Below are 25964 nucleotides of genomic sequence, written 5' to 3' on the forward strand. Positions count from 1 at the left end.
GCCCCTCAGCATACTGCATATCCCTGGCAGTGAGTGCGGCTGTCATTGGCAGGCCCAAGAAAAGCATGAGAGAGGTCAGGAAGAAGGCAGGGTGGTCCCTGCTCTCCGGGGCTCCACAATGGAGTCCCCCCTACTCTGCTACCTGGAGATTAGGGTGACATTGCTCCAGACTTCCTGCTATGCTTGTCTTCAGGCCTGTCTGACTATGGTGAGCTCCCTCTGCAGTGGCCCGAGAGCAGAGAAAGCTGGGGGATCATTGCCAGGCTTTTCCTGGCAGGCTCCACAGCAGGGCAGCTGGCTGGAAAGGGAGCAGTATTCACCTTGCAGGCACAGCGGAGAAATAAGAGGAAGGATGTAGTGACCTGGGAGAGAGAGCAGGGTGTAAAGGGACAACAAAGGGGTCCCAGAGTTCAAACAGGTGACGTCTAGCTAGTACCGGGCATGCCTTTCCTGATTCTGGTGCTCCCTCTTGGCCCTGGAATTTTTGTGGGTCCAGATGCCCAGTCCATACCTGTCAGTCAAGGGAAGGAGCTCAGGAGCCTTGTGGACACTTTGGGTCTGATGGATCACTCAGCGAGTCAGGCATAAGTACCTCATTTTGCCCTGTGTGTGCAGTCCTTGTCTTACTTCAAGGCTCATCATCTCCTGAGAGCAGCTGATAGCCCTGGCCTGGGGGCCTCATGTGGCTCTCTGATAGCCCTGGCCTGGGGGCCTCATGTGGCTCTCTTTTAAGAGAATACGGAGGCTGGTGGTTTCTAGCGAAGCCTGGCTTTCACAGCCTGGGAGGCTGGCCCAGCATCGCCGGGAGATCTCAGAAGTCAGGCTTGTCAAACCGGGAGCTGGTGGTTTCTTTATTCGGAAAAGCTCCTGGCTGGCTGAACTGCTTGGTCCCAAAGCAAGAATCCCTGCCATCGCTTGGATAGTCTGCTCATTCAGGATGTTGCTGAATGCTATCCAGAGAGGGAGGGTTCAAAGGGACAATAGATGTCCTAGTGAGTCAATAGGTAAGGGTCAGGTCAGGTCTACAAAGGGTTCTCACACGATCTGTGAGCACACCTGTATCTGGGAGTGTGGGCCCATGTGAGATCAGGGCACATTTGCTCTGTTGGAAGTGAGTGTGTCACCTGTGGGTGGTCATAGCACTGGTTGCCTTTACCTGTGACCTCAGAGGCAGCCTGGGTATGGATGAGACCAAAGGTCAGGATGGTGATCTGCAACCATCTGTGGAGTGCACCCCCCTTCTCCCCACTTTCTCCCTTCTCCCCCTGGGTTAGATGGATGGGTAGGAGAGAGACCAATCTCAGTTGATTCTAATTGAAGAGTCGTTGATAAGATAAGCGAGGCCGCCTTTCCTCCAGGGACCAATGGAGGTGTTGTGTTCCCTACTCTCCTCTCCTCTGCTTTTCCAAGAAGGGCAGGCAGACTTCCACTCACTGGGACTGTCTGGCTTCTGGGAAAGCCAGAGGAAAGGAGGTTCCTTACACCATGGTCCTGGGAGGGGAAGCCTGGCAAACTCCCAGGTGAGAGAGAGAAGGCGGCAGGAGAGAGGGGTGAGGACCAGATGCCTTGACGTGGATCAGCCCTGTCTCAGGCCTGATGTTGGGCCACAGGAAGAGGCTGAAGTAGGCAGCCTTCTGGGTTGGGGCTTGGCCTCCTGCAGAGGACACAGCTCTGGCTAAGTCCAGTTCCTTCTAGAAACTCTCCTCCCTACCACCCTGCCTACCATGTAACATCTGCCCCTTCCTCTACTCCCATTCCCTCAACTCCTGACCCAAGGGAGACACCCTGGAAGGTCATGCAGAGTTCGTAAGAGACGACCTCTCAGGGTAGGTACAAAAAAGTTGAGAGAAATTCATTTCATGGCTAGTGGCTGCTCAGAAAAGGCGATTCCAGCATTCGAATGTGATAAATGTTAACTGAGCATTAATCGCATTAAAGAGGGCCCTATAAACTTTTCATTTCTAATTAAATTCGTCCAGTGATGCTGCCCAAGCGAGTACTCTGGGCCTTTGTTTATGTGGAAAATTAAAATGCAAATACAATGGGATTTATTTCCAGGAGTGGAGTGAGGGTCTGGCCCCTCTGACTACTGGTCTCCAGGCCTGTCAGGCTGGGTAACTATTCTGCAGGTGCTGTCTACTGTGCAGCAAATTTTTGCAGTGAAGGAAAGGGCCAGAGTTCAAGGTCAAATACAATAAGCCTTGAGGAGAAGTTACAGAATGAATTAAAGAGGGGAAGGCAATAGACAACCCAGTAATGTAGGAAAGCATTTTCTTAGTCTTCTAACCTTCCTCCTTCTAGAAGAATAGGATCCCCCCCCCCCCCAACCCCCCCCCCCAAAAAAACCAACCAAACAAACTTGCTGATGAATAATGTCATCATAAGCCTTCCTTGCAATTGAGGTAAAAAGAGGTGTGGGAGGGAGAGTTTGGAGGAAATAACCCCACCAGGCATATACGCAACTGCTCCTAGAAGAACTCAGTGTCGTCAACAGGGAGGGCCTACAGTCTGGCTTTATCTCCAGCACTTGGAGGGCCAGCTGCTGCCCACATCATGAGTGTGCTGGGCCCTTTCTGCCAAGGCCAAGTGGCATTGACATAGGGTAGTAGAGCATAGAGGCCCACAACGTGAAGGACATTGGGCATGCACGCCTGCACGCTCACATAGGCAGAGCTGGTTGCTCATAAGAATAAACAAATGGCCCTCACGATGAGTCTTTTAGTGCCGTGATCCCTTTGATAGAAGCAGTAACCCTTAATACTATTGAATGGAGTGATATGAAGTTCCTGCTTACTAAAACATAAATTAAGTTGAGAGGAGAGAAAAGCCTAGGTAAGAAAAACCATTTGGGTATATCAGTTAGAGACACTGAAAAATAGCTGTGGTGCTCTATGGGTAAGGAAGTTGTAAATAGCATTAAAACGCAAGAGGGAAAGGAAATAGAGGTAGGAGAGATGAGAAAAGGCAGAGTGTTAAATCACTAATAGGGGCTCGTGTACAAAGTCACAAACCAGATTTATACCAAGCTTTGCAAAATCTACAGCCTGGACTGAGAGTAGGTGGGGATCCCGTGTGCCTGAGTGTACAGGCCCAAGGCACCCTGAGAGTGCAGGGAGGGTGGGCTGGCCTGGCGGTGGGTGGGTAGGCTGCTCACTGTGCTGCATTCTGGGATTGATCCATGGGCTCCCTGTGCAGGGCTCTGATTGGGATGGTTCCGCAGACCGTCAAGGATACAGCCGCACGAGAGTCTTTAAAGGTCTTTAAGCACATGAGTCTCTTGTGAGCTGGATCCACATTCTAATGGTTCTCCAAGGTAGCAGCCCATTCCTGGAACACCACCTGCCTGACTGATTTCGCAAACAAATGCTACCCTGTCCTCTTTCGTCTGTTTTATTCTGGGTTATTCCTTTCCTCTTTAGTGTTTGCTTGTGTCTCGGGAATGCATGAGCACTTGCTGACAAGCAGGTTAATGACCATGGCAACGCCCAAACATCTGGATGGAAATCAAAAACTTTAGCCAATCATCTATAGTAGTTGTCCATAGGATGTGAAAGGTCTGGTGATTTAGCACGTCCACCTGATGGATTAGATTTCTCAGGTTTCGTTCAGGCACAGAACCAGTACCTTAGGAAACACTTATTTCAGAGAAAAATGTTCTAGGGAACAAAGTGTGGTTAGGAAGCATCTTGGATACACTTGGGTCTGGTATCTGATTCAAAGGGAGCCTGGGCCAGGCACAGTGATGGCAGCAGCTAGTGTCTGGACAAGCACAGCCATTGGACACACTGGAAGAGGCTTCATCCAAATAACCTTCGGCTGTCCATTAGGCCTGGCTTCCACTAGGGAAACTGCCATCCGAAGGTCCTTAATAGACAAGATCATTCATTCATTCATTCATCATTTCATTCGCCCATTCAGAAATGTCTTGCTAAGTGCCTTCTGTGTGCCAGACAAGTCACATAAAGCTCCATGGCACAATGCAAGAGGCAAGTTCCAGGAAGAAATGGCCATATTTGATTCTGGCTAATCTCATGTCCTTTCTGTTCCTCAGTTACCCTTGTCATATAGGGTAGGGATAAGTCTTAAGTCTTTATAGGCTCTCATGAGGGTTAAATGAGCTCCCCCAATAAATCTACTTAGAATTGCAACTAGCCAATATTGAGGGATCAATAAATGTTACTATTCTTATTGCAATAGTAATAATCAAGTATGCATTTCTAGTTTTAGACTGTGTCAATATGTGTGTCTTCTGGTTTGTATGTGTATGAGCACTGAAGTATTTTAAATGAGAAGGTCTGAAGGGTCAAGTGTCTTGGCTCACATCTGTAATCCCAGCACTCAGGAGGCTGGGGCAGTAGGATCCTGAATTTAAGGTCATCTTAGGGCTATATGGAGAAACTGTATCTAAAAAACAAACAAGAAAAGAAAGAAAGCTTTTTAAAGAGCCAAAAGGATAGTCTGTGAGCAGGGTTGAATATCATGAATGCCAGTGAGAATCACGGCATCCTGTGAGTCCTGCTGAATTCAGGAAAGGAGTTGACTCTGTGTGTTTTCTGGGACGTGGAGAATCTGTGTGCCTCGGGTCTCTGACCACTGAATAGAGTTAGTTAAGTAATTGCCCCTGTGTCCGCTTTGGAAGCCCAGCCTGTATACACACATGAGTGCATGCATGCCTGTGTGCAAGCTCTCGTGTACAGGTCTGCGCTGTTCCGGGATGAGCTGGCTGTTGGTTGAGGAGTTGAAGGTTGGCATTTTCCAGGCTCCATGGCATTTTCCCGAGTTGTGCTTCTTTGCATTTGTAATTTTTTAAAGAGGTAAATGAAACAGTGGTGATGGGGGGGATCTTCATGTGATGGTTTTAAAGGGTTGTCCTGGTGCTTAAATGCCAAAATGGGGAGAGGAGGGGAAGAAAGAAAGAAAATGGAGCAAAGACAAAGGATGAAAACTCAAGGTGGATCTGTCAAGTGTGGGGTGTTCCCGGGAGGACAGGGGTCCAGTAGCCACTGCCACTGCTACGGCTGCCGAGGGAAGAGTATTTGAAGAAAAGATTTTAGGAAATAAAATTACTCTGGGCTTAGTCTATTTGGTGCAATGGTTCAAAGTAACCACATCATAATAGATTTTTGTAATTATTCTGTGCCCAGCAAAAACAAGGTGAAAACCAAAGTTGTCCTGACTCAGGATGATGTGTCTCTCGTCTCTATGGGAAATCCCATGGAATGAGGCTAAGGCCTGATCTTGTGATTCCCCGCTTTGGCTCAGTGACCACCTTCAGTCCAGTGAACCCCTAAAGAGCCACACTCAAGTGCCTACCCAATACTTATCCGATATCCTAAGATTACTTTTATTTTTAATTATGCGTGTGTTAGAGTGGGTATGGGTATGTACATGTGAGCACATGTGCCCCTGGTGGCCAGAGCTGTTGGGTTCCCTGTAGCAGGAGTTATAAGCACTTGTGAACTGCCAGACAGGGGTGCCAAGAATTGAAGGCAGATCTTCTGCAAGAATAGTATGTGCTCTTAAAGTGCCTTGCCATCTCCCCAGCCTCTTTTTGGCTATGCAATAGTCAAAACTGGCTGTTTTTTAAATTATATGGTCCTGATTTTTTAAATTATAAAGGAAACTCGGTGCTGGGGATTGAGCCTAGGGCTTTGTGTACACTCGGCAGTTGCTCTAATACTGAATTATATCCCTAGCCCTAGGGAAAAAACTAAAACCAGCTAAGTTAGAATCGTGGGGCTAAATCACCCTCAGAGTTTTTCAGTTAAGTGTGAACCTACTACAGGAGGGCGATCATCTTCCTTTCTCGTCATTAGTACAGAGCTAGCTAGCTCTTGCCATTGTCAAGCCCCAAGCCCCGCTCTGTCCAAACAACCTGGGAAGAGAGCTCCCCCGAGCCCTGTTTATTCAACTGCAGTTTTTAAAAAATATTTATTTTTATTTTTTATGTGCATTGGTGTTTTGTCTTCATGTATGTCTGTGTGAGATGTCAGACCCTCTAGAACTGAAGTCACAGACAGTTGAGAGCTGCCATGTGGTTGCTGGGAACTGAACTCAGGACCTCTGGAAGAGCAGTCAGTGCTCTTAACCACTGAGCCACCTCTCCAGCCCCCTCAACTGCAGTTTTTATATTTCTTTTCTTAAAACACATACATGCACCCCTTAATTGACCTTATGACTTTATGTGCATTAGCATGCTTGCATACATGTTTCTATTTGGCCAGTCACATGTTAAATTTGCCCAGTAATTTTTAAAATCACTGCCATCACCATCATCATCACCATCATCATCATCATCATCACACTCATAGCTAACCAGTCCCTGCTACAGTAGAGCAGTTTCAGTAAGTTACATGTATTCATTGATTTAGGCCTTGATGAACAATCCCACAGGGCTTTACAGCAGTGTTCGTAGTTGTGGTAACTGGAGTACAGAGAAGTCAAATAACTTCTTGCTCAAGGTCACAGATTAAGTTGCAGACCCAGTATTCGAACCCATGCAGTCATGGTGCTAGAACCCAGGTGCTTATCTGCTACACCACAGTCCTTGTCTACTTTTGATCAAAGAAAATGCAGGCCTGACTAATCTCTCCCCAGTTTCATGCCCTGCTGCAATTTCATGTATTTACTTATAAGCTTAGAACACTCACCCTGGGCCCTAGTGGAAAGTCTCGCCTGTAATTCTCCCACAAGAGTCGTCTGCTATTGGGCCACATCATCTGGAAGTGGTGGGGAGAAGATGCTTCAGGGGAGTGCCACAGAGTGGAAAGGAACAGGGGCTCTGGGGGACAGAGGTCATGGTGTTGTTCCCACCGGGACTGGGAGCTTTACTTCCATTCCCCTGCCCGGACCTCAGCCAGGATCTAGACTCTGTACAGGGATAATGCTTGGCTTTGAGGCTTCCCTCTCTAGATGAGGCAGGTGGAGGGAGGGTGTCATCCAGTGTGGTTAAGTCAGAACTCTTCTGGCCAAGAATAGAAATGTAAACTTTATCATCAAGAGGATATTTGTCCTGCATCTCTGGAATTTTCCCTCTGGAAAGAAGCAACACAAATGACCAGGCCAGAATAAGGTTTAAAAAAAAAAAAAAGCCAAAAGATTGGCCCTCTCACTCACAACTATAAGAAGGCCATTAAAGCAATTACCGAATCACACAACCACCACCCAGATCCAGCATCATTACTCAGCCCACATCACCAAGGAGACACCCATTAACCTAATCTCTGAGACATACATTATGAATAAAGAGATGCAGATATGATCAATGAATACAATAATCCAAAGCAGAAACAGACACTGCCACCAAACAATACTCAAAATTCCTCCAACTCAGTGTTACAGGAAGTTCAGTCACCTTGATACAATACCACAAACCAAAACAAACCCAAGGCCAGTTGCTAGGATGTGTCCACATGATGCCACACATGCTAAGTGGTAACCCAATTCGAACTCTCCATTCCACAGGCCACCCATACACAAAGGCTGAAATTAGGTGGTTCTTGGAGCAATGATAAACATTGGTAAGACATACAAAGATAGAGTCAGCATTGAAACGCCCAGCCCTTAGCACACCCTCCTGAATATAGTCACAGCCACAGTGTCCCTAAGCACAGTGCGGCCGCCAGGACCCAGCACTGCCCCCTGTCCAGCAGGTGGATGTATCTAGACCATCACCTCTGATAAGGCCTCCAGGCTCTGACTGCTACTAAGAGAGTAAATTGTCCCCAGAGCCTGCTTCCTGAGACAGGACAAATCAGCTCCATCCTGGCTGGGGTTTAATAAGACCTCGCTGTTATGGAAAATGACAGCGCTCCAGGGATGAAGGGGGAAGGTGGGGTGGGGGGGCTCTCCAGGCTGGGTGCAGGAATTCCCCTCTGACTCCTGCCTCTGTGGCCATTTGGAGCTGAAGCCGTCTCTTGCTGGGTGTTCACTGAGTATCGATTGAGTCTGCAAGCAATTTTAATATTTCTTCAGGGACTTTCCGGCACCAGCACAAGTCATTAATTCACCCTCCCAAATTGCTTATTCAATAGCAGGAACATGGCTCCTGAATAAAGTCCCAGAATTTATGTGACTTGCACAAGTCAGGAGGTCAAACAACTGTTATGGAGTGAAGTTAAAAATCCAAATAAAATATTGACACTTTTTTGGGGAGGGGACGAGGGGGAGGCCAAGGTATTTAAAATAGGTTTTTGTTGCAATGCCCCCAGGATAAAGAATGGAAGGAGACTGAAGACAAGTTGGAGTTTATAAAATCAATGGAATTTATTGCACATCTACTTGGCATTTAATAATTCTCTCATTTCCACATCCCCCACCCCCACCCCATTCTGGCCACAGACAGGGAGATACACAGGTATACAAATGCACATTTATGCACATCGATACTGCCGCACAAACCAATATAAAAACAGGATTGTGATGTGAGAGTCTCAAACACTCTGAAAAGGGAACATTGATGGGTTTCGCTGTGGCTTAACATGTTTAACAGAAACAGGCATAATTTGGCAGATATTCATGAAGAAGCTTTTGATAAGTATATTCACTGTTATAAATCTCAGATCAATGCATTAGAACAGATATGAATATAAAGATGTGCTCATCACAGAAATAGTTTCCAAAGAGTAGAGAAGCTGAGAAACATCTATATGCAGGATCATCGTGGGATTGTGTACACGATTTGCAAATCATGGTTTGTTTGTAACACAGACATGATGCTTACCAAATAATCTATGGCACATGCATGGGAGAGGAAAGCAAGTTTCAAACAACATGAAACCTCTGCCAGCTGTCTACAGATGGTTGCTCAGTTGTCCAAATCGTGTGTGGGAAAAGACTAAGAAAACTGTTCATGCTCAAATAGCTAATAGACACAAAGGGTTATTAATATAGAAATTCCCAGAGGAGATTATATTACCTAGCTCTCAGATATTGAAGTCACAGACCTGGATCCAAAGCAATGTGATATTAAAAATGTGACCTTGGGTGAGTTGCTTAGCCATGCTGTTGACTCTAATGTAGACTGGAGAACACACCTATTTGACAGAGCTTTGGTTAGGATTTGAATGAGAAAATGCATTGTGTACAATGTCTATTCTACAGCGAATACAAAATAAATGATTAGGGCCTGCAAGTTGGTTCAGTGGGTGAAGGTACCTGCTGCCCTGGCTGATGACCCGAGTTCAATTCCCACACCCTTTAACAGTCAAAGGCAGAGACTGGGGTAAAGAGACAACGTACTTCTGCAACTGATCCACACTAGCACTCCACACACAAATAAATACATGTAAAGGCTTTAAAACAAATATAACTATGACTTACACTGCTATTCTATGCAGCTCTTCTAGTGAGGTCTAGCCTTAGATCTTACCATTTGTTCTTGATAAGACTAAGTTTTTCTACCAAGTGGTTAGTGGAGCAGGTTAATATTAAGTTATTAATACTATTGGAAGAGAAGAATCTTAAGGGACACTGTGTGCTAACATATGTTCTATATGCACCAGCCATTGTGTTAAGTGTTTTATATGGACTTAAAAATTTAATCCCTGCAACGAGAGGCCCATGTTGAAATTCTGACTCTTACAGAAATGCTGTGTAAACTTAGGCAAGTGAGCTAATATTTCTGAGCCTCAGTTTCCACATTAAAGAACGAGGATAATAATCTTCATAGGTGCTTAGAAGACTTGCATTTTATTATTATTTTTTCTTTTTCTTTTCTATATAGCCCTGACTCTCCTAGAGCTCACTATGTAGACTAGGCTAGCTTCAAACTCACAGAGATTTGCCTGCCTCTACCTCCTGAGTGCAGGGATTAAATTTTAAAGTCCATATAAAACACTTAGCACAGTGGCTGGTGCATATAGAACATATATTAGCACACAGTGTCCCTTAAGATTCTTCTCTTCCAATTGTATTAATAACTTAGTATTAAGTTCCTTTTTTATTATAGCTGGCCTTGTTTGTTGCTAGGAGGTGAGAAAAATGATTATGACATTTTTGCCCTTGTTGAACTGAGTCCATGGGAGGGTTCAGTATGAACTGGATAAGCAAAGAAAGATTCCAGCTCTATGGGGGAACAGAAAGCGATGGACTGGAAAGCTACAGAGGCAGGAGGTGGGTGGGGGCCAGAGGCTGGTGGGGAAGATACTGAAGGCTAGGCTGAGAAGCCCTGACTTGACCATGTCGGAAACAGGAAGCAAGGGCAGCGTTTAGCTCCATCCTAGTCTTCCAGGACAGAGACTGATGGACTGTTCTTTGAATCCCTGAGTGGCTGAGGTGACAAGGGCTAGAGACAGCAAGGCCAGGCAGTCACTAGAGAACCCAGTATCCCTGCAGGCTTCCTTTTGCTTACAGACGGGTGTCTGTACGTGTGTGTGGAGGGGTAGGCAGGATGGACAGGCTCAGAGGGGAAGACTCACCGCTGTGGTAAGCCTATAGCAGGACCAATTTACCCATCACATTAGACAGTCCCAGAGCCACCAGACTCTCCCAGGCAGCACTGTGGGGTGAACAGCTGGTAGACCCCAGCTTTAGCGGGAAGCCCTGACAGATGAGGGCAAGGCCGGTGACAAGATGGGGGAGTCTGGTCACGCTCTGGCTTGGCATGCACTGTAGACTGATTTCCAAATGGTTAGTTAAACACATTGTCCCTTAATTTTTAAACCTATGCATATCTTGACATTAAATCAACCCATATGCTTATCACTCATCATATAAACCATCACCATTGCCCCCTTGGGCCAGCCCCATGGCCCATCTAGTCAGTTGTGTCTGGCCTGGGATCCCAGGGACACACGGTGAAGGGGCTGTCATCCTCAATGCCTGTCCTAGGAGGCTAAGTTGTTGCAGGAAACTGCATAGTCTGGAAAACCACTGGGAGTCAATCATCCTGGGACTCACAAGAACCACTTTGAAATGTTTTTATTTTTAACCTAGAGTTTAGTCTCTACAGAGGAGGTGATAGCTTCTGGAGTTTTGGTGACTGTTGGTTGAAGTCAGGATTTCCAGATAGGTATGTGGCCTGAAGTATGAGTAAGGAGCCATCTTCATGCACTGAGAGCATCTCCTGATTCCCCAACCCACCCCCCACCCACCACCCACCCACCACCACCAACCCCAGCAGGTACTTCCCTCACACCCTGGCTTGAGCTCATCTTCTCAGACTGTAGAATTCAGAAATTCTAATTTAGGAAGACCAAGGAGAGACTGAGTGATTTGCATTTTAGCAAATGCCCCAAGGGATTATGATGCAGGTAGTTCTAGGGCAGTCATCTGAGGACACACTTTTGCGAGCTTCCTGGTAGGGTTCTCATTCTTGGAGCTTAATTATAACTTGCAGCTGAGCATCCCTACAACCCAAGCACTCAGGAGGCAGAGGTAGGAAGATTAAGAGTACAAGGCAAGCCAGGCCGTGGTGGTGCATGCCTTTAATCTCAGCACTCGGGGGCTACATATATATTGAGTGTAAGATGTGAGCCTGGGCTGCAATGAGCACCACCCCCTCTTCCTCTGTCTGTGTGTCTGTGTGTCTCTCTCTCTCTCTCTCTCTCTCTCTCTCTCTCTCTCTCTCTCTCTGTGTGTGTGTGTGTGTGTGTGTGTGTGTGTGTGTGTGTATTTTTACATCATCTGGGAAGATCTTTCATAACCTAGAACCAGTGTGTTCTAGCTGTGTCCTGCTCTAGCCAGAATGGAAAGGCCAGTTCTCAGCTGCAAAGAATGCCTGATTCGCCTCACTGGCATTCTCATTGTTCAAGCTAAAACCCGCAGAGCCTGTGAGCAAGCCTGGGCAACACCTCTAAACCATACAAACTGCAGAGGCAGTGCCTACAAAGGGAGATGGTGCATGGAGTGCCTCAGAGTGGTCCCTGGGGATGCCAGGGGCAGAATTCCCGGGGGTCCTTGTGTGAGGAGAAAGTAAGTCTCAGCCTCCAATCTGCAAGGGCTACTTGGTTCCTTGGGGTCCTCTGGAGCAGGCACCACATGAGGAGACATAACAGCTTCCTGGGTGATCTATGACTTCTCACTTGCTAGGAAACATCTCCAGCTGGCTTGCCTCAGGGATATATGCCTGACACAGGCAGCGCTGAGAAGCCCGAGATGAAGCAGTTACCTGCATTTGTTGGATGAAATATCTTTTGCTGAAGCAAATATAGTTGTTTGTTTTTAAGAATGAGCCAGCTCATGATAGCCATGCAGCTTGAAGTCACTGGCAGAGGCCCCACCCTCTTATTGGTTATCAGTGTGGTGGGCAGTCAGCTTATCTAGTCCTAAACATTGTAACCTGCCTTACAAATCTCACAGTAGGAATTCAGTATGTTTTGTAGACTCCGGAGTGGAACGGTCTGAGCTGGTTTATGCATGTACAGATGACATGCGACAAACCTTGACACTTTACTACTAAAGCTCCTTGACTAACCAGTGGTATAACCAGGCTTGAGGGGCAGAATGCTGTTCCTTAAGGAAACAATTCCAAAGCTGGCAGGGCAGTCTGCTTCAAGCTAGCGAGCAGGATTTCATGAGGACATTCTTGGAGATCCCGTGTCTACATATTCTTAGCAGCTGGCTCCAACACATGTTGTTACTCCCACATCCTGGTGAGGAAACAGCGAGTTTCAGGAGTCCGCCAGCCTCTGTGTCTAAGAGCAGACTGCTGGGTCCAGGATACAGGGGCTTGGGGGTCTGCACTTTTGCAAGTTTCTCTCTGGAAGCAGTAGAGCCGAGCAGTTGAGGAAGTGGGCCCTGGGATCAGTCTATTTGAATTCAAATCTCTGACTTGCCGTTTATAAAATAGATAGATGGCCTATGACCGTCTACAAAAGGGGTTCCTGGGAGAACAGAGCAGATGAAATGTCTGAGGTGCTTAGAACATGGCATCTCACACAGGAAAGATTCAGGGCACAGTGCTTTTTAATCACAAAAGTCTCATCTGGGAGGCATCGCTCTTAGCGGTCCTGACCACCTAGACCTTCCTCCTTCCTTCCAAGGTGAGCTGTCTGAGGTCACCTCAATGCTAATAGGACCGCTTCTTGTTTCCACCTGAGGGGAAGTTTTTGCACATCATTTATTATCATATAATATAATGCAATATACTATTATACATAACATAATATGATGGGTAGGCTAACCTGGAAACCCTGAGGCAGACCGTGGATGGATGGATAGATGAATAGATACATTTGTACTATGTATACATACATTATATCATTCTATTGATTTGTAAAAAGTTCCCGCTCTGCCTGGCTGTAATGAGATTTTTGAACTTTGCGTGGCGATCAATGAGAGGAATATTATTGGCCTGGAGAATTGATATACCTGCTCTCAGTGGCTTGTTCTGCTCCCAGGCCAACCCGGCCCCCCAGGTGTACGATTCCAGCAGACACTTAACCTTTTTTACAGTGTCATCAGGCTAAAAGGAATCTAATAGTGACACAGGACTTGTGCTCAGCACTCTGACACTATTGCTTTCCTGTCACAAATAATTTATAGCCTTCTATTTCCATCCCTGAGCCCTGCACCCCAGCCCTACCTCCCGCTTTCCCCCAGCTCCCAGGAATCAATAAACTCACACAGCCATAGTGGGACTTCAGGGTGCAAGGAGATGGACAGATGGACAAAGAGAGAGAAAGAGGGGCAGAGACAGATGAAGAGACAGAGAAGGTCGTAGAGGAAACAGTGGGAGAAGGAAGGAAAGACGGAGAAGGGGTAAGCCAGAGTCCAAGTTCCCAGCGGAAGGCGGAGCTATCTCCTCACCAATTTAACAGGCTTGCTAGGAGACTCAGGCAGACCTTCATCCGTCTCACAGAGCACCTGAGACTGTTTCCATCTTCAAGGTGGGAGGAAGTGGAGGTTTCCTGGGAGTTTAACCAAAGGGAAGTGACCTCACCATCTGCTCATCATCCTATGCTCTGAAGCTCTGCCGCCACCTGAGCCCTCTGTGGGTCCATCCCAGTGCACTCAGATGGAACGTAGTCCAGCCCAGTCTGCCTTCTGGGGCATCTTATTGCATCCTTTTGTGGGTTGGCCTGTGACTCCTGCTGCTGTTCATCCCGTCTTCTCTATTTCTTCCCAGGGAGTACCTGCATTGATCCAGTTGGGGCATACTGAGAAGGGAGGCCTCCTGCCTGCACCTGGCTCAGCCCCTAAATTGAAAGCAGTTAGGCATAGGGGTCACCCACAGGGATAATAACACAAGTGAACATTATTATTACAGCTAGCATTTATTGAGCCGGCCATCATACTAATCACTTTATATGAATTATCCTACTTAATCCTCACCATAGCCCTGGGAAGTCCATAGTAGTACTATCTCATTTTACAGATAAAGGAGTAAGAAAAGTCCAAGGGCTGGGGTTCTGACTTGGGCAGACTGAGCCTGAAGCCCATATCCCCAATCCCTCAGTAACCCAGGGGTGGTGGTGCACACCTGGACTATGATGGCTCGGCACCTGGGAGGCAGAAGGACCAGTTCTCAGATGTTTCTGAGTTATATGGTGAGCTCCTATTTCAAAACAACAAACAAACAGATCAGAACAAGTCTGACTCGATGGCAGAGAGAGCGTCGGCTGCTTGTGTAAAGAACCCAGGTTTGCTTCCCAGCACTCCCACAGTGCCTCACAACTGTCTGTAACTCCAGTTCCAGGGGATCCAATGCCCTCTTCTGTCCCCCATGGGTGCCAGGCATGTGCATAGTACTTATACACATATACAGGCAAATACTTATACACATAAAAAAAATACATCTTAAAAAAAAAAAAGAAAAGAAAAGAAAGGCAAAACCCAAACCCAAATTCCTTTAGCTATACATGCATCCTTGGAGACATTAAAATCCCAGCAGTGCCTGTATAGGGAGCAAGGTAAAGCACCCAGCAGGGTGAGCTCTCACTGAAATGAAGGAGGAAAGTGCACTCTGTGTGGGAAAGCCTGCTTGGTTGGGAATGGAGCAGTGCCCTGTCTTTCACGTTGAGCACAAAATGTAGGAGGAATATAAATAATCGTAGGGTCTCCACAACCCTGGTTCTTAAATTCCCTATGATCAGCTCTGGGACCTGGCAGGTGCTCACTCCCTGGGGCCATGGATGGACACCAAGAGCTTTAGTAACTCATAGAAGGCACCCTGCCCAACTTCTCTCCCATGCACCACCAAGCTGCTGTCAGGGCATAGCGATTTTCCATCACCTGCTGCCTCAGCTAAATCTGTATCAGTGCCTCGGGGGTCAGAGGCTCTGGTAATACAGACAGGAACTGCACCAGCTAGTCCAGTTATCTGTGTGCCCCAGCCCCAGCCCTGGAACTCCTTAAACCAAAGCCTGTCAGCCTATAAGCAGAGTCACTGCAGACTCGCCAGACCCTGGAAGCTTGTTTGGTAACAGCTGCTTGGTAGAAGTCTTACCTTCTAGACTTTCTTGCAGGCGGGGTCATATGGCTCTCAGTGATCAGCCTCAAAACCTCTCCTCTGCCTTCTGCTGAGAGTGCAAAGCCGTCAAAGCTCCTTTCTGACATTCTTGTTGTGTATGTCTAACTCTGCCCTGGTCCTTCGCTCCAGTTCCCCACTGTTCTTCCCTGCTCTGCATCATCTTCGGTCTCCTTGGCAACCTCACTCTCTTCCTCTTCTCTGGCACACCTCTTTCATGCCCTGAATCACCTACACTCTGGTTAGTGGGCCATCCTGTGACTTCCACACCACAGTCATCTTTTAGAACTCCCCTCTCCTCCCTGCACCTCTTGCCAGGATCCTATTTGAGCTGTCTGGCTCAGTCACTAATTGTAGGTAGAGTTTTCCTGCCTGGCCCACAGTCAGGACAAATCTCTCTCTAGACACTCAGACCCAACCAAGTAATCACACAGAAACTTATATTGCTTACAAACTGTAAGGCTGTGGCAGGCTTCTTGCTATCTAGTTCTTATATCTTAAATCAACCCATTTCTGTTAGTCTATAAGTTGCCACGTGGCTCGTGGCTTACCAGTACCTTACATCTCACTTCTCATGGCAGCAGCTGGCAGTGTCTCTGCCTCTGCCTTCCTGTTTCCAGAATTCTCTTCCTCCTTGTCCCTCAGTCACTAATGGCCACCCTTGGCACTGTAGATTAAATCCTTAGCATGGCTTCCTCTATCTACTGAGATCAGGCTACCCTGCTCTGCATTGGTGCTTCCGGTGGCCACCACTGCAGCCTCCTACACTGTTCCATGCTTCTTTATCTATAAACTGCTTTCCTCTGGGCCAGCCATGTCTGGACTTGCCCACCTCACACCTCTAGAGCCAACACCACACTTTCTTCCTATGCCATTCACTTTCTTGCATCCCTGCTCTCCATGATGACACACGCCACACAGCTTCCACGACACGGCAGTGTTTTAGAGCCATGCTTGACTCCAGTTGGTCCCCAAAGCCTGGCCACTCTCCCTTGCTTCTTTCCCTTCGCACTCCTGAAGATTCTCCCCTTTCTTCCTTTCTTTCTTGAGACCAGCTTGTTGCTACCTCATGCCGACATATTAGCTTCCAGAGATCAACCACTTTGCCCACGTTCCCTCTAGTGTGAGCATTGTGCGAGGCTTCAGGCCTCTGAGGCTTGATTCTCACACAATGAGGGAAGGATGACAAAGGAGCAGAAGACTCAGATTTTAGAGACGGAGTTCAGACTCTGCTCTAGCCTGCAGTATGGCTCCAAAGAAACCTTAATGGCTAACCTTTGTCAGCTTCGGTTGTCCGTCTGCAAGATGAAGACAATAGTATTTATTATGAAGTTGTGAAAATGAACAGAAGTACATATGGAGTCTTATAGATTATATATAATATTGGTGTACAACATTTTTGTTTGTTTGTTTGTTTTTCAAGACAGGGTTTCTCTGTGTAACAGACCTGGCTGTCCTGGAACTCGCTCTGTAGCCCAGGCTGGCCTCGAACACACTGAGATCCTCCTGTCTCTGCCTCCCAAGTGCTGGGATTAAAGACGTGCGCCGCCCCCACCCCTTCACCCCCGCCCAGCTTGATTTTATGAGTGGAAATGGCTGTTTCCATCATCAGGTGGGAGCTTTCAGCCCCATTTCCTCTCCCTCCTCTACCACTTCTGGCTGGGGGTGTTGGCATCACCCCAGCTGTGTTCCTCCTGGCTTCCCCACTAAACTCCCGCCCTCCTCCAGCACCTGTGTGCGACATCGCCTCCCTCCATGCTCTTGTTCATCTTAGAATCATGTTATTTGTTTTCCTGAGGAAAGAGCTCTTGGAGATGCTGTGTCCCTGAGAGCCCTTTCTTGTTCACTTGGACAAACTGAGGTACAAAGACACGAAATGAGGCTACGTGGCTTTCTAACGACCGAGACAGAACCAGGACTGGCTCTGTAGGACAGCCTAGTACACTTCTGCTGTTTTCTACGCATCCAGCTCCTGCATCCAGCTCAGCTCTGCTGTGAGTCTGTGCCAGGCTCCACCTCCTCGTCCACTTCTCCCCCTGGTCCCTACCTTCAGGGGGTGGCTCTTCCTCTGGCACTGGCTGCCTCGTTGCCTTGGGCTACCTGGCATTCCTTAAATATAAATCCTCCCTCCCAACTTTCCAGCACTGGGAGACAGGGTCCCAGCTACGTGCCTACAAGCAATCAGTAAAAGCTAAGGCTGAGCTCATCCCAGCACTCAGGAGGCAGAGGCAGGGAGATCTCTGTGAGTGAGTTGGAAGCCAGCCTGATCTACAGAGCAAGTTCCAGGACAGCCAGAGAAACCCTGTCTCAAAAAAAAAAAAAAAAAAAAAAAAAAAAAAAAGCTGAAGTTGAATGATTCATGGCTTGCAACTTACTGGGATGGTAGAAGTGAACTTGGCTTTCTGTAGAGAGGAGCAACGCTCAGTTGGACAGGGTGGAGGGTTTGGGTGGAGGGAGAAACATTCCCCAGTCCCTGGACTTGGTCTCTTGCATGATGGAGCTCTGTGTTTTTCTAGACTCCTGCAAGATAGGCTTCTCGTTCAGGGGTGGGAGTGGGGGGTTGATTTGTTCCTTTATTTCCCGGAGTGCACAAGGATGGCACTAGCTCTTCGACCAGTCTGGATAGAAAAGAAAGAGAGGCTGTAAGCCAGCCAGACGAGGAGCAGGCTGTGTGGGGCCTGATGCCCGCAAAGGGACAAGGTGCTATTGTGGGATCACCCATGGCCCAGCCCTACCCTTCGACCCTCTCTCCTGGCTTCAGTATATGAGGAAGCTTCTTCCCTAACTTTGGTCCTAGATGGAAAGCCAGCCAAAATGACTTCCAGACCCAGGCGTTCCTGGTACCAGGCGCTACATAAGTGTGACCGGGGAAGGAAGGTGGGCCACTAGCCACCAGGGCAGTCCTCGACCCTCAGAAATGGAAAAGATGCTGTGGTCCACTTGACTGAGCCTTAATTCTTGCTGCCCAGGCTCTAGCTGCAGTTCAGCTGGAGTTCAAGGCAGGACAGAATGCAGGCCACCTCTGCCCAGGGCTGCGTGCTAAGCGAAATGCAGAACAGACAGGAAAGAAACTTCCTGCCTTGCAGCAGTAGGGGAGGGCAGGAAGGCAGGGCAGGTGAGTGAGGCTTCAGCAGGACCCTCTGCCAGGCAGGGTCAGCCCGGGCCTGGCCTGTGATATGTAATATTGTTGTGATGCTTTGCAGGATCATTCGGACCAAAGTTCAGCAGCCTTTCCACCCAACACCGGATGGCGCAGGGACAGGAGTGACTGCCCCTGGCCACACCATCGGTAAGAGGGCTTAGAAAACACAACCCAGCCCTGGGAACTGTCCACCCCAGTGAGATCCATGGTCCCATGGCCCCCAATCACTCCTTACCCTCCTAGGGCCTCCCTAGTCTGTGTCTTCCTCCCTTCTTCTCCCCTTTTTCCCTGGCCCTCCCCCAGCCATCCCTCAGCCATTCTCCTTTGAACATTCCTTACTCTCCATCACCACTTACTTATCTGATTCACTCCCCCTGTATGTCCTTCCTTAAGTCCCACATTGTCTCAAATCTACTCTTTTGCTCCATTCTTTTAAAAACATCTTTTTTGGGGGGGAGAGGGCAGACTGGAGAGATGTCTCTGCAGTTAAGAGCATGTATTGATCTTACAGAGGGCCTAAGTTTGGTTCCCAGCACCCATGTCAGGCAAGACTCATAACCACCTGTAACTCCAGTTCCAGAGGATCTTATACCGTTCTGACCTCCGTAGGCATGCATGTGCACATTCATGCACAGATACACATAAATTTAAAAAAGAAAATCTTGCTGGGCAGTGGTGGAGCACGCCTTTAATCTCAGGACTGGAGAGGCAGAGGCAGGCAGATCTCTGAGTTCAAGGCCAGCCTGGTCTACAGAGAGTTCCAGGACAGCCAGAACTACCCAGAGAAACCCTGTCTTAAAACAAACAAACAAACAAAAGTAAATCTTTCTTTAAAAAAAATCGTGGGGGAGGCCAGGTGGCAGTGGCCCATGTCTTTAATCCCAGCACTCGGGAGGCAGAGCCAGGTGGATCTCTGTGAGTTCGAGGCCAGCCTGGTCTACAGCTCAAGATCCAGGACAGGCACCAAAACTACACAGAGAAACCCTGTCTCAGAAAAAAAAAATATATTCTCGGGGAGAAAGGGATAGAACCCATAACCTTATGCATGGTAGGCAGACACTTTTCCATGGAGTCATACCCCCAAGTTTAAAACACTTTTTTACTAGACTTTCTCCCCATCTCTCCCTCCCCAGTCCTCTTCCCACCCCTCCTGTGTCTGGCTATGGATCTGTCCCTCTGTCTCCCGCCATCCTTTTCTTCTGGCCTGTTTCCTCTTATCTCTTCGCCTCTACCTCTGTTGCTCTCTGCCTCTCTGGCCCTCTTAGCTCCTCACAGGCTCTCAGAGATACAACCCAGGCCTATCAGAACACCTGCTGCAGCCTTCCAAGTCCCCAGCCCCAGCCCCACCCTCTGTGCACAGGCACACTGACTTCTCCTTGGTTTTCTTCCCTCCTGACCAGCAGGAGATGGAAGTGGCTGCACCAGCTCTGCTGGGACTGTCAGGAACCTTTGTTCACCAGGCCTGGGTGGTGAGGGAGGGGTGTGCTGAGCTACACCTGAGCCGATCATGGCACAGTGAATGTGTTCACTGGCCTGTCCCCAAAAGGGAAGTAGGAACTTCTCCATCGATTTCAAGACCAGAAGCATATGGGAGAGAGGCTGCTTCTGGGGAACACCAGGACCAGCTTTGTGCCTCCCCAAGTGTCAGAGACAGATCTGAGGAAACCTCAGACTTTAAATCAGGGCCGGTGAGGACTCCGCCCAGGAGACTGAGAAGCAGTGAGCTGGGGTTTGTTTGGAAGGATTTGCTCAGCCTTTGGATTAGGTGGACACTAGAAGCGTGGCTCCAGAGGGCACCCTTGGAACTGTGCTATGAGAAGGTCACTGGAGCACTTTCTAGACAGCGAATCTTGGCAGTTTGGGGGCCCATACTACGTCTATCTGAGGGGAGGGGCTTGAGGGACCAGTAAATGCCATAGGTGGCTGAGGAGGCCTGGGTTGACTGGCCACCACTCACCTTAACCTGGGCAGAAGTGCTAACAGCCTGCATTGTCTGTCTGTGGGAGTGATTCCTCCCTCAAGCCTCAGCAGAAGGAGGGGATATGAGCTCCTGTCCTTCTGCCCTCTGCTCCTCCCAGCCTGGGCTTCCGTCACAACTGCTCTCCTGATGGTGTGTCCTCCTCCTTCTCCTCCAGTTCCCAGCACGGCCTCCCCTCCTGTTTCCAGCGCCTCTAATGACCCAGTGGGATCCTACTCCATCAATGGGATCCTGGGGATTCCTCGCTCCAACGGTGAGAAGAGGAAACGTGATGAAGGTAGGGAGGAGGGAAGAGCTTTGGCTTCCCTCTGCATGCTTTGTCCGTGGACTCGGGGCTCCGGTTTCTGCTGGCCTCGCAGCTGCTGCGCCCTGAGATCAGTTTTAGCAGCAAAGCCTTGGTACCCCCACTGCCCTGCTGGTTCCTGACGTGAGGGAGGGAGGCTGCTGCTGGGGCCACCAGCTTCACCATCTGCTCAGCCCCGATGGTCTCACCTTCTGCTGGGACTCACCCCAGCTGTCCCCGTAGGATGCCAGGAGGAGTAGCATCAGCTGTTTACCTTGAGAAGATTGTAGAGGTTGGGGGGACAGCTGGTATCTGACCTGGGGGTGAAAGGCCAGCCTACTTCGACCTCACTTGATCCCAGTTAGAGGTAGCAGGTGATACAGACTTGGAGGACCCTGGGGTCCCTTCTCTGTAGCACATGGACACTGCTCCCGTTGAAACTACTTGGGGAGCCGGATATAGGGCCTCGCCATACTCTTGGTCATGAGAGGGGACACCATCTGACTCTCGCGTCTCCTCCTGAGCCCTCAAGGCACAGCCAGCACCTTAGACAGCACAGACCCAGTCGAGAGGAATGGGGAATTAAGAGGAGGACACCGGATGAAAGAAAATCAGGGGAGCGACTGATAGCATAAGCATGGGACAAGGTGCGTCTCAGGTACTGTGGCACTAGTGGTGCCCTGGTGGCCAGCTAGTTTTCTTCTAGAGGGTGAGGCCTGGGCACCCAGATGGACACAGATACCAACATCTCAGGCCAGCTTCCTGCTCCAACTCTCCCATGGTCCCAGCTAGGGAAGTGGTAACTTCTGGCCTTTGCAGGATGTATAGGGTTCTATAGATACTCTCCGGAGAACAGAACCTGCAAATAGGAACATGAAGGGGACAGTGACCGTATGTTCCATTAGCTCAAGGAAATCACAATGTATGACAATTGTCCCTGTGTCGGAACCAGGCATTGACTTTCTTCCTTCAGAAAATGTCGTGTTTGGACAGTGGGTTCCGTGGTCATCCCGAGCAGAGACAAGCTCTTCTTGAGGGGGTAAAGAACAGAGACAGGGACAAAGATGACATTTCTTAGGCTGCAGTCTGGATTCTCCAGACCCAGGCAGGGGTAGGGGAGGGTGAAAAGACATCAGAAGAGTCCTGGCCTCCAGCGGAAGGGACACAGTGCAGGAGAGACCTGGACCTGGCAAGACAGTGATGGCCTGGTGCTGGCCTTCTTCCAGAAGCCCTAATGGCCTCGTTTCACAGGGAAACAGCTTGTCTGGCTCGATTTCTCTTTCTTCCAAAATATCCAAACCCATTTGGCTGCCGCGGCCTTTGCCACTCACTAAATTTCATTGTGGTTGTTTTGGCGGCAGCCCCTGATGGGCAGGGGGAGGCTGTGGGAGAGGCCCTAAGCCCCCATTCTCCCTGGGGCCTCTGACATCTAGGCCTTAGCCAAGCTCCCTGGCATCCTAAGTGCCTTGGTAGAGTCTGCCTCCAACCCTAAGGGTTTCTCTTTAGCTACCTGCCTTGTTTAGAGTGTGAGATGTCCAGGGGGACCGGAAGGTCACAGGAACCCTTCTGTGCTCTCCCTCTTTGGTCTGAGGCAAGGGGGAGTGCGGGGCAGGTGTGTGTGTGTGTGTGTGTGTGTGTGTGTGTGTGTGTGTGTGTATGTGTGTGTGTATGTGTGTGTGTATGTGTGCATGTGTGTGTGTATGTGGTGTATGTGTGTGTGTGTGTGTGTGTGTGTGTGTGTGTGTGTGTGTGTGTGTATGAGAGAGAGAGAGAGAGACTTTGTGTACCTTCTGCTGTCTGGGCCTTTGTGGTGGTGAAGGGAGGCGGGGGGCTACCCAGGCTGGGCCAGCCAGTCAGGTCAGGAACATAATGCTCTCCCCTCCTCCTGCTTACACCCATTGTTTCCAGTCAGTTCAATTCAGGGACACCCCTCTGCCTGTCAGCTATGAGAATAGCTTGGTACAGGAGATCCCCGAGCCAAACAAGATATGATTCCTGTCCTTAGGGAGCTTATGCTTTAGTGCATGCATTAAACACTGCGTCCAGAGATAGAAAGGCCATCGCATATGGTGTGGTGGAGATCTGGCCAGGCCTTTATGTGGGGAAGGAAGTAGGGAGGAAGCTCACTGCTGCTCTTTGAGGAAGGCCCTAGGGCATGGCTGAGGAGGGTGTGGAGGACAATGTCACCCTGAAATTTCTGTCTGCACTGAGCCAGTGAACAGCAATGGCTAGGTGGCTTCGGCCAGGATGAGTTGAGTGGCAAAGGGGGAGCTCTGAGAAGTAACCCCAAGTGGACAGAGTCACAGGAACAGACCAAGACTGAGCTATGTAAGAGGACAGGCTTTTCTCTGAAGGCAGGAGTAGCCCTAAATGTATCTGGGCAGGAAGACACAGGAGCAGGGGTGGCCTGGGGTCTCCAGCAGGGTGGCAGTTCAGGAAACAGCTGAGCTGTAATCTTCAAGAGAGGGACAGTGAGAGCCTCACAGGCTCATCTGTTAGGCCTAATCAGGTTACAAGAAGCATCAGGATCTGCCATTTTTTTTTCTGGGGGTTTCTTGTCCTGCCTGCCTCTCTCTCTGTCTCTCTCTGTCTCTCTCTCTCTGTCTCTCTCTCTCTCTGTCTCTCTCTCTCTCTCTCTCACCAATCCCAGGCCAGATGGAGCTGTCCTTTCCCAGGAAGCTGGGCCTGGGAGGGGCGCCAGCTTTCCCCAACCACCATCTCAGTCTTGACCCATGGGACCCAGGTGGGAAAGGAGAGGAGAGAGAGGAGAAGCAAAGGGAGATCTGGAGGACTCCTCCCTCCCCCACTCCAGAGGCCCCCAAGCAGCGGGGTCCAGTTTGCATTAGGAAGCAGCTCAGATGATTAAGAATGGGGAGATAATTATGTGTCAAGATGATGTAGCCCAAGTCTGCGGTCAGGCCAAGGTAGCAAAGCGGCTGGCAGGCCAGTCGTTGTCACGGAAGGAGCCTCAGCATAGACTGCACAAACACCCAGGTGTGCCCTTCAACTCCCGGGCCAGGACTTTGGGTGAAAAGGAAACTGATCTGAGGGAGCGCAGAGTGTTGGGATGCATGTCCAGGCACTAGACCCCAGAGAGACTAGAGGACCAGGTTATTTTCCTCTGGGAGAGTCCTAAAGGTATCAACTGTACTGACCCTCCTTTGACCTCAGATGTAGTGACATCTCCCTAGACTGTCTCGAGGCAAGCTGGGTGTCCCTTTGCCCTCCAGGAAGCTACCCTGGCTTCCACCTCACAATGTGGCCCATTCTTTAGCTCTAACCATGTTGAGGTGGTGGGCATGAGCAAGGGATGACCGCAGTGTGTGCTGGCTTTAATGAAGACCTTCTCCGCAGTAGTTACTGGTGTCTCACTGGCAATAATTCATATCAGTGGTGATCATAGGGCTATTCATCAAGGAGGGCCAATCAGATTTGACTCAGGGTTAGGGTCGGGAGCTGATTTAGACTCCTTCCTAAGCCCTGGCCTGTGGGGAATGTGCAAAAACTCAGACTTACTTTGGAGAAATGAAGCACTCAAGAAGCTTGGACTCTTCTCCTAGGGATCCAGGACCCCAGGCAGAAAGACCAGGGAGAGATAAGGAAAATATGCACAAAGCACCTGGGACACAGGCTGTGTATCAATCCAAGGAGGAGAAATCCTCATCAATGCCCTGCTGAAACCTTCACTTCCAACCAACAGTCATGGGCAGCTGTATTAAGAAACATAATTCCCTGAACCTTGGCTCTTGTGGTTGGAAAACAGAGTTGTAATAGCCTCTCTATCTTCAGATTGAGGAACTAAAGCCAGGCTGGGGGTGTGGCTAAGTGGTGGAGTGCTTGCCTGGTAGGCGTAAGTAAGGTCCTAGGTTCGATGCCCAACCTGGAAAGAAAACAAAACCAACCACAGAAAACTGTCTTTTGTCTCTCCCCCGCCCCGCCCACAGTCCAGTGCATTGCTGTCCACTGGCAGTGGGGGGAAGCACAGAGAAGTTTTATAACTTGCCCAAAAATCCAAATGAAGTCATATGGTGAGGGTCTGCTGATCTGTGGGAGGGAGGCGTGTTGGTACCAGCCTTGGATGTGTGGGCTTGCAGGGGGCCATGATTTTGTGTTCCATTAATTAGGTGTACAATGAGTTGTGCCACAGGGTAGTGCCAAGCTGGTGCAGTTGTGCATTTGCAGGCCGGACAAGTTGCATGGCTGCAAATGAGTCCCATCACTGCGTGAATAGCTCCCTTCTGCTTTGGATGCTGCTGGAAGAAGCAGACTGTCTCCTTAGTGTTCCCGAGAAGTCCCCAAGAGCCATGCTCAGGCTGTGCTTGGAGCCCATAAGGGGACTGAGCTATGGACATGATCAGCACCTGGTTAGAGGCCCTAGATGGAGGCAAGAGAAGGTTTCAAAACTCCTTATCAGGAAGGAAGAAGCCTGAATAAGGCCTGCCAGGGCCGAAGCCTCCACACAGCCCTGCCTTAACTGTGAACCCTGGACTGGAATCCTAGAACTACTCAGCTGTGTGACCTTGGGGAAGTTGTTTCTCTACCCCAGCTCCTCTGTCAAGCGGAGTAGCAACAACCCTTACCTCATTTGTTTGTTTGTTTTTCGAGACAAGGTTTCTCTGTGTAGTCCTGGCTGTCCTGGAACTCACTCCGTAGACCAGGCTAGCCTCAAACTCAGAGATCCAACTGCCTCTGCTTCCTGAGTTCAGGGATTAAAGATCTACATCATCACCACCCTGCTCAACCCTTACTTCTTATGGAGAGGTTTCTAAAATGCTAGGTGTCTAGAGCAGTGGTTCTCAACCTGTGGGTCACGACCCCTTTGGGGCCAAACAGTCCTTTCATGGGGTCACCTAAGACCATCAGAAAACAGAGATTTTTTTTTAAAAAATAAATAACTTTATTTTATATGCATTGGTGTGAAGGTGTCAGATCCCCTGGGACTGGAGCTATAGACAATTGTAAGTTGCTATGTGAGTGCTGGGAATTGAACCTGGGTCCTCTGGAAGAACAGTCAGTGTTCTTAACCACTGAGCCATCTCTCTAGCCCCTAGATTATTTTTTTAACATTACAATTCCTAACTAGCAAAATTACAGTTATGAAGTAGTGACAAAAATAATTTTATGCTTGGGGGGTCCCCACGGCATGAGGAAA

The 25964-nt window shown here is 49.0% G+C and overlaps 1 protein-coding gene across 9 annotated transcripts in view; it reads left to right on the forward strand.

Annotated features, from left to right (window-relative positions):
- The window catches only part of Pax2 (paired box 2), a 92181-nt gene that overhangs the window by 23698 nt on the left and 42519 nt on the right, over nucleotides 1-25964 (forward strand). For all 9 annotated transcript variants that reach the window (XM_036196638.1, XM_036196644.1, XM_036196659.1 and 6 more), the window contains 2 exons: nucleotides 18613-18698; nucleotides 20687-20806. In XM_036196638.1, coding sequence (XP_036052531.1) covers nucleotides 18613-18698; nucleotides 20687-20806 — 206 coding nt within the window. The remainder of the gene's footprint in view (nucleotides 1-18612; nucleotides 18699-20686; nucleotides 20807-25964) is intronic.

The sequence above is a fragment of the Onychomys torridus genome, chromosome 1 (genome assembly GCF_903995425.1).
Source record: "Onychomys torridus chromosome 1, mOncTor1.1, whole genome shotgun sequence".
Taxonomy (NCBI): Eukaryota; Metazoa; Chordata; class Mammalia; order Rodentia; family Cricetidae; genus Onychomys; species Onychomys torridus.